General features: G+C 35.6%; 1 protein-coding gene across 2 annotated transcripts; it reads right to left on the bottom strand.

Annotated features, from left to right (window-relative positions):
- Positions 1–40: 40 nt before the first annotated feature.
- On the bottom strand, positions 41–6,424 carry LOC129001240 (transmembrane protein 164-like). 2 transcript variants are annotated; one of them, XM_054428470.1, is made up of 6 exons: positions 6,248–6,424; positions 4,503–4,840; positions 3,885–4,001; positions 2,305–2,383; positions 1,369–1,469; positions 41–397 (listed from the first exon to the last, which is right to left on the bottom strand). In XM_054428470.1, the coding sequence occupies exons 2-6, from the start codon at positions 4,818–4,820 to the stop codon at positions 224–226; spliced, it is 789 nt and encodes a 262-aa protein (XP_054284445.1). In that variant the 5' UTR covers positions 4,821–4,840; positions 6,248–6,424; the 3' UTR covers positions 41–223. The 2 variants fall into 2 exon arrangements, with proteins under 2 accessions (XP_054284445.1, XP_054284446.1); XM_054428471.1 differs by lacking the exon at positions 6,248–6,424 and adding an exon at positions 5,213–5,340.
- Between the last annotated feature and the right edge of the window lie 1,486 nt (positions 6,425–7,910).

Genomic DNA, 7,910 nt, shown 5'->3' on the forward strand with positions numbered 1-7,910 from the left:
ATGCTGCAGAGAAGGTAACAAAAACAACATTTGCATAGCTGATATTTTATTCTGATTCTCATTTCACTTACTCTAAAAAGGCAGTCTAGACTAGCAAACTACTTATAAAAATTCCAAAAGAATTGCAAGGCTGTTAAAACATATTTAAATCTCAAGTGCTATTCCTGATTTAACTATTAAAATTATTTCATAAAAAGCGAAAGTCGTAAAGATCTGATGAGATTCATGAAAGGTGATGCTTGACTGGAGCCACCCAGTAGATGAGGGCAGGTATGGACTTGCTGAGGAGGGGGCAGAGGAAGGCTTGGTGAACGATGGCGTACATTCTGTAGAATGGACCAGAGAACGGGTCCTTTACTGCCGGGCACAACATGTGGTTGAGATTCACCTGCGCTGGCTGCAAACAAGGTTTCAAGTTAAATTTTGTGTGATGGTTAGTTTATCAGTTATCTTATTCAAAAGATGATTGATGACATTATCCATCATGATAGCAAAGTTTTTCACAACATTTCGTAAACTGGAATCTGATGCTGAGGTTAGAAAGACCTATATATAATTAAGAACATGGACAATAATCCAAAGCCCGATGCTCAAGGGCAGATAGGACCAGTTTCGAACAAGTAAAAAAGCTACAATTTTTTTTTACTAAACCTTTTGACCTGTAGGTGAGCTATACAGCTTTTTGAAGTTGATGGAACATACAACTTCAATGCCTTTTTTCCATGTTTTTCTATATTGAATGACACACCATTTTGTGTACAACAGCTGATAAAAACACTTCTCTTCACTTAATATTGTGAAGGTGTGACTGGTAACTATGAGTATTGTTTACACATGCCACTGCAAGTGACACACAATTCCAAATGGTGCTCCTCTGTCTAGTCCTTAGTGAATGTTGGAACAAATATTACTGGCATCAACAGAAAGGCACGCCATTTCACATATCTACTGAAGTGGCATGTCACTTGAAAGTTTACAAGCTCCATTTCTCCCACGAAAGTCAGTAAAAGTGCACCCTCCCCTTCTACATGCTGATGTAAACCTAGCTCAAGCAATTGGTTTAGGCAAAGTCACACAAGGGTAACCAGTGAAAAATTTATATTCATGCTAACTGTTATGTCCACTTCAAGCAGTTTGTTGGAAATCATCACAATTATTTACTGTTCTCTGTAAAGAAACACTGATTAAATTGCGAGGGAAAATAGCGAATAAATTAATACCATTGATCTTACGATCGTACTCAAGTACGCAACTAGAATCATGAATATTTGTAACCTATGATTGGAACAAATTAAAAATAAAACTTTGGAAAGTGTGTCATTTCATATTATCACCAGAGTGATTTAGATTTAGATATAAAACACTCACGATAGCCAGGGCTTGCAGCAAGATAAAGTGATAGATCAACAGAATCACATAGGAGATGACGGCCCAGCTCATGTCACTCCATCTTTCAACTTCATAAACACCTAAAACACAAGTTGATCTACAGTAGTCACTTTTCACTTTAAGCCAAAACAGCAAATCTGAATCAAACTTTGGGCAAAGGGAGTGGCTTTGATATTAGTAAGGAATTATTATTTGTTTACCCTACTTTGCATGTTTTTAAGACTTTGAATTAAGCCACTTGAAAAAATCTTAAGTCAAGTGAATTTAAGAAGATGAAAAAATACTGCGGGATTTTAAAATACATAGCCTACAACTTAACATTTTATTGAGAATTTGAATACAAACATTGCATCGGATTCTTGAGTTTCAAAGGCAGGTTATAGAGGCTTGCGCTAGGACTACAGTACATAGAAAGAAGCAATTGCTTAGTGCTACAACATACTAACAGGAATACAACATATTTGGCTGAAATCATCTCATAATCACTTGTAAAAACAGTTTGAATCTCCAACATAGTTTAAAAGACTAGCTAGTCTAAATCCAAGAACTATTCTCATTTGTAGGCCTAAAATGCTACAATGCAAAGCAGATGTGATTGAACTGGTACACAGAGGAGAGGAATATAGAACAGAAAATACTATAGTAAGCTTAATTAGAGAAAACAGAAAATATTAAACACTACTTCAAAATTACTTCTGATGAGGATAGACACATTGAAAAAGCCTAACCAGCTGCAAGACTTAAGAAGGAATAAATCCGTGCAAATACAAATTAGGCCTATATAAAGTTTTCTAAGTCAAATTTAGTTGAAGCGTTTTACTAAATGTGCAACAACACTTATCGACAAAACCTAGTAGGCCTAATAATGCAAAAGGAAAAAAAGGGGAAAGATAATGGGTGACCTGTACCACATACCTCCCAGTTGTAACAAATATATCGGAATTATCAACATCATTGTATGTTGAATCCAATAAATCCATGTCTCAAATGGCAGCTAAATACAAACAGATTTTGCATCAAGGAAAATGATTACTCAAGTTAGTGGCAGGCAGCTGATGATTGTAAAAGCACTTTGAGCCAAACTTAGGCTATCCATACATTAAATAAAGTTTCTTTTTTAGTTATTTTTTGCAACTTTGATAAATTAATTAATTTTTTTTATTAATTTGATATTTGTGATCTCCCTAGTGCCCTAAATCCGCCCTAAATCTACAAGAGGCATCTTGCAGAATACACTTCTGTTGGTCCCTTTATATTATGCCTTACAAACTATTTCAGTCAAATTGTATCCTTGCTACAACCAACAAAAAACTAATCAAATTTGAGAAATTTGTTGACAAAAAAATAATTTCTGCCATTAGACGGGTGGATACCCTATATAGATATTTTGGGTCTTACAATTCATTTAATTTAAAATAGAATGACCGCAGTGGCCATTTATATGGTGAATTGGATAAAGATATATTTAGTCTCAGAATTATTGGACACATTTACGATGAGGAAACAGTGATATTAGTATAGCATTGATACGAGTATATCCAGTGCCGGAATTACAGTACTTGTGACCCTAGGCCAAAACAGCCCATCTCGACCCCACCCTGAAGCCAGAACTTCTCGGCGAAATCGTGAACATCTCCCGCAATCACAGAAATTTCATCATCATCACCCGCGATTGCAGCGATGTTGTGGATCTCCCATGACTATGGGGGTCATCATTACCCACAATTGTGGTGAATATCATTCACCAATTTTAGGAAGTACAACTACAATTTAAGTTAAAAAAAAGTGTTTGTGCAAAACGTTGCGGCCTTGTGGCGATTCCAGCCCTGGATACATATCAATTATGTCTTACAGTTTATTGTACTGGGCAAAATTCACCTTCTAAATGTATCTTTAAACTGCAAAAAAGGCCATCAGGAGTACTTGACGGAATCAAGTAACTTAAATCATGAAGATCCGGTTTCTTAAAATTTCACCTTTTGACTACCCCTCCTCTTTATATTTTACACTAGGCACTTTTAAATTTAAAACAAGATTTATTTATTTGGAAACTTTAAAACTCATAAAATTATTATGCATAAATAACCTTTGGAGAATCCAAGCCACAGATTAGCTTTGTTTCACAATGGGCCATATTATCCATGCGTAAATCTACAACAAATTATTTTTTTAACAGACGATAAGTATCAACAATAAAAAAAAACCTAAACTCTCAGAAAAATTAATTGAGCTTATACTCTTATGATATAGAATTATCTTTCAAACCATGTTATATATTGTTTTAATATCCCAACAATTGAATTGGCCTTTTTCATTTCCCCAACTCTATAGAATGGTGTTCGAGGTAGAAATTACTCTCATAAAACCATGGTAAATGTAGGGTTAATTACAAGTTCTAAGCTAAATCTTATGCTGAAAAAGTATGATTGTCCGGTCCTAGTTCTAAAACCTTGCTAGAACAATGACAAATGAGAAAGGTTTATCTTTTAACTTACATTAAGAGCATCAAGCTCAGGAAATCCAAGAGCTAAGACAGCGCCATTCATGCAGTTGAGGTGAAAACGAAACACAGCAGCTACTTGTTTACTAGGCGGAGCAGCAAGTAAATAAATCTGAAACAAAAGAATATAATGCACAATTTTAATTAAAGGTAGTAATTTAATAGAATTGGGTAATCTGTTAGAATATGTTATTCACAGGAAAATATAAGTTATTAAATGTTATGGCATCTAATAAAGTATACCTAATTTGAAGCCAATCAAATGGTCTAGGCCTAAGTTACATTTTTAGCAAAGTCTAAATTTAAATTAATAATTTATCATTGGTGGATAATTTTTTTTTAAATAAGTAACTATGGACAATTACACACTTCACATTAGAGCAGTTTAAAACATAGCTTTGCTAATACACAATGGGGTCCAGTGAGCCAATGGTATTTTACAAGCTCTTTCACCAATGTTTCGCAAAATTGCGAAAACATAGAATGTATGTTTCCAAAAATAACAAATACAAACTATGATTATAATTATTTAATATTAATACATAAATTCTTTGATAAAACAAATAGTTACGGTATTTTATCAGATTTTATTTTACCCAAAAGACACACATACCTGTAAAGCAGTCGTCACATGACAAGGGTTTAGCAGGAATATCACAGTTTTAGATGAAAATTTAAATCCTATTTCTATTCCAAATATTAAGGTCATGAGCACCAATAAAAATCTTTTGCCCGGAGGTTCTTTGGGGACGTCAGTTATTGCTGGTACCGATGTGAGGTTTTTAAGGCCCCATTTCATAAGTGGAGCAGTCAACATCAAAACAAAGACAGTCTCGAAAATACGTTTTGTCATCGTTAGAAATGCAGCACAGTCTGGTCCTCCATTGCCTTTGACAGTTATGTTCACACCAACATAAGCCCAGTCCAGCATACTGCACGTATGATTTGTACCTGAAAAAACCTGCAGTCTAGTAAATAAATAAACATCTTAAGTTAAAAGAATTAATGACCCTTTTCTTGGTTATAATACTTACTCATCTATACTATACAGTGTACAGTATAGCTTACTACTATACAAGATCCTTAACTTAACTGTTTGCCTGTGGTGTTTAATGTTCTCTTCTATACACCAGTGGCATGACTAGTGATTAATTTTACAAGAGCATTCTTACAATCAAAGAGCAGCCTACAGCTCATAGTAACAACACTGAATGTTAATTCCTATCCCCTAATCCCTGACAAAGCCCCTACGACTCTGCGTTTCTAGAAACTGTCTTGCTAACTTTTCTACAACTAAATGGTGTATCCAGTTTAAAAAAAAACCTGTCAATCTTTGGTAGGTAGCTTTTTCACTTTTTCTTCTTGTTTTTCCTCGGCACCACTAAATTCTTCTTCGGTTGAAAATCGCGGCACCACTAGGTCTTTTATTTCCGTCCATTTTTTTCAGTATGTCATAACGAAATTCACTAAAACGCACAAATAAACGGTCCACTAATTTGTATAAAAACAAACAATTGTGTAGCAAATACACCGACAAAATATTTTGTTTTGTATTGATGTAAAACAAATAACACTACTGAACCAAACGAACAAAAAGGACTGACAGGGACACGTGGTCGTAGTTACTAAAATAATACTGAACGATTTTTATCCGTCTATCTTTGTAGCTAACAATGATAAATAAACAAAAGCAGTCTATTCTTGTGATAAGAACGCGATAAGCGCAGACCACGCCGAGAAGATAACGATAATAGTAGGTAAACAAAAGTCACCAACACTCTGTTGTGACTATAACAGAATAAAGTACCTACCACGAAAATGTTTTTTTACATTTATTTTTGGTGTGATACGGGAAGTTTTGCTTCAACATGTTTTTTTGCTAAACCTTTTCCAGAATATCAGTTTTTTGCGCCCCCCTAAGGCCTGAGCCCCCTGAAGGCCTGCGCCCCAATGCACCGCATTGGTTACATTGGCGTTAGTTGCGCCACTGCTACACACATTGCCACTGGCAAAGGTAGAATTTGCATAAAATCATAAACCTTAAACTATTACAGTAAGTTTAACTTTACTTATTTGTTTGGGCATAAGTTAGTGCACCGAAATTAAACTGTTCAATTTAAGCCTATAAAAGCCTTTTGCATTTGCTAATGTAAGTTAATAAGTCTAATAAGTAACCTTTTTATTTAGGCTGTCATTGTGATATTTAACATTGAATCATTGGAATTATTGGAAACAGTCACCTATGTAGGGTAGGTATTTTTTTTTAGTAGCATTAAGTTATAACGATGATATTGTCTGAAACAGGATGTAAGGATGGTTAAGTAAAATTAAAAAATGTATAGCCAACTACATACTTACTTGTAGCAATGCAGATAAATCACCTGATGTGATCAAAACGTTAAATACTGTGAAGATTCATTGTGAAAGACAAATCACTTGGATTAATCACAGAAAGGCAACTACAATATACTGTACATTACTTGAGGATAATTTACAATATAATCACCTCAAAATTTATTAAAATGTATTAATTGATCATCTTACTTCAAACATTTTGTTTGATATTGACGTTTGGTAAATCAACTGTCAAGTCAATCGAATGGTTATAACAGAAAAAACAATTCGTCTGCAGTGTTTTTCGCATAGACCAGAGAGGTCTCTAAGATTATAAGATCTATGATACTCGTGGTATCATAGATTATGAATTTGTCCGTATAGAATTGTCTTGAGAGCTCAACCGCTCAATTTATAGAAACTAGCAAAAGTGTAAACCTTAAAAATAACCACCTAATAAAAGTTACAAATTATACTACAGAAATTACGGCGTAAGTGGGACAATTATTCTTGGCTCGATTTTTGCTTGATACCCAGCACCGAACCCTCCTCGAATGTTTTGTAATAGAGTCAATTAATTTAGGGTTAACTATTGCAACTCCTGAAAAAAAAAACACATTACAGCATTATTCCACTGAAAAAAGCAAGAAATCAGAAATATTGTAGAGAATTTTAGGAGGTGGTGGTGAAAAAGAAGTTCAATAAATTATCAATTATTTAAGATGGGGACGCCACTATGTGCGTATTTTAACCCAAATATGAGTAAACGATGAGTGGCGCGCGATCTTGTAGTCTTGTTAGTGACTAAGCCTGATCTTCTTTAGACACATCTGTTAATTAATAGCTCATACAGCCAATAGCAACTAAGGGGCCTTGGTATTAACGAATTGGTCTAATTATCAGGATAGTACTGCGGATAGTCGTAGGACTCACTAGTGCGGAAGTTAATCCACACCAGGGAGTATCGCATCCACAGTGGAGTGCATGACCATAAATATCCACAATTCTTGACCTCCTAGTGGCTGGATTACAGTACGATGCCACCGTCCCATTTGAATGGCGGTGGACCGGTTGCCGATTTCGATTATTAGGCCATTCCTATTCAGTAAAGACACTGCAATCATCCAGCTGGAGTTTTCCGACTCCAGCTATTATAACTCCTGAGGAAGAAACGTAAGAAGAGACGATGGTGGACGAATCTGACGTTATCGAACAGACTCACTTTAGGCATTCTATGTCATGTTTGTTTAATGACAATTTGAAGTATCGGAAAAGTTTTTCCAGTTTTATAGAATATTTATCGAGACGTTCGATGAACTATTAGTATTACTTGTGCCACACATTGAGCATAGAGATAATGATGATATCTACTTGCATGAGGAGAAGTATTGAACCAGCTGAACGACCCAGTGGACAATAGGATGGTGAAGTAAAGTGAGTTTGCCGCTTGTGGTGACACCGCTATGTTGTGTAGAATGGCTTGTCAGGATTCCCGTCGTCGGTTTGACCATGTTTGACGCAGACGTCAACGTCAGATCCGCTTCCAGCCTACTGTCGTTACCAACCGATCCACGTAATGAATCCCGTTCCTGTAGGCAGAGACCCCAATTTAATCCAAGGGTTCCTGTCGAGCGCATGGTCCAGTCGCGGGAATCCCGTCGCAGGTTTCACGCTCGTGTAGAATAGG

Source organism: Macrosteles quadrilineatus, unplaced genomic scaffold, assembly GCF_028750875.1.
Source record: "Macrosteles quadrilineatus isolate MER2022 unplaced genomic scaffold, UCM_ALF_1.0 Scaffold_8__2_contigs__length_117827958, whole genome shotgun sequence".
Classification (NCBI taxonomy): Eukaryota; Metazoa; Arthropoda; class Insecta; order Hemiptera; family Cicadellidae; genus Macrosteles; species Macrosteles quadrilineatus.

Coding starts and splice junctions, on each gene's coding strand:
- LOC129001240 (XM_054428470.1), bottom strand. CDS start 4,820: ATGCTGGACTGGGCTTATGTTGGTGTGAACATAACTGTCAAAGGCAAT. Junction 2,384..3,884: donor CTGAGCTTGATGCTCTTAAT/GTAAGTTAAAAG, acceptor GTTTGTATTTAG/CTGCCATTTGAGACATGGAT. Junction 398..1,368: donor TGCTGCAAGCCCTGGCTATC/GTGAGTGTTTTA, acceptor CCTTGTTTGCAG/CCAGCGCAGGTGAATCTCAA.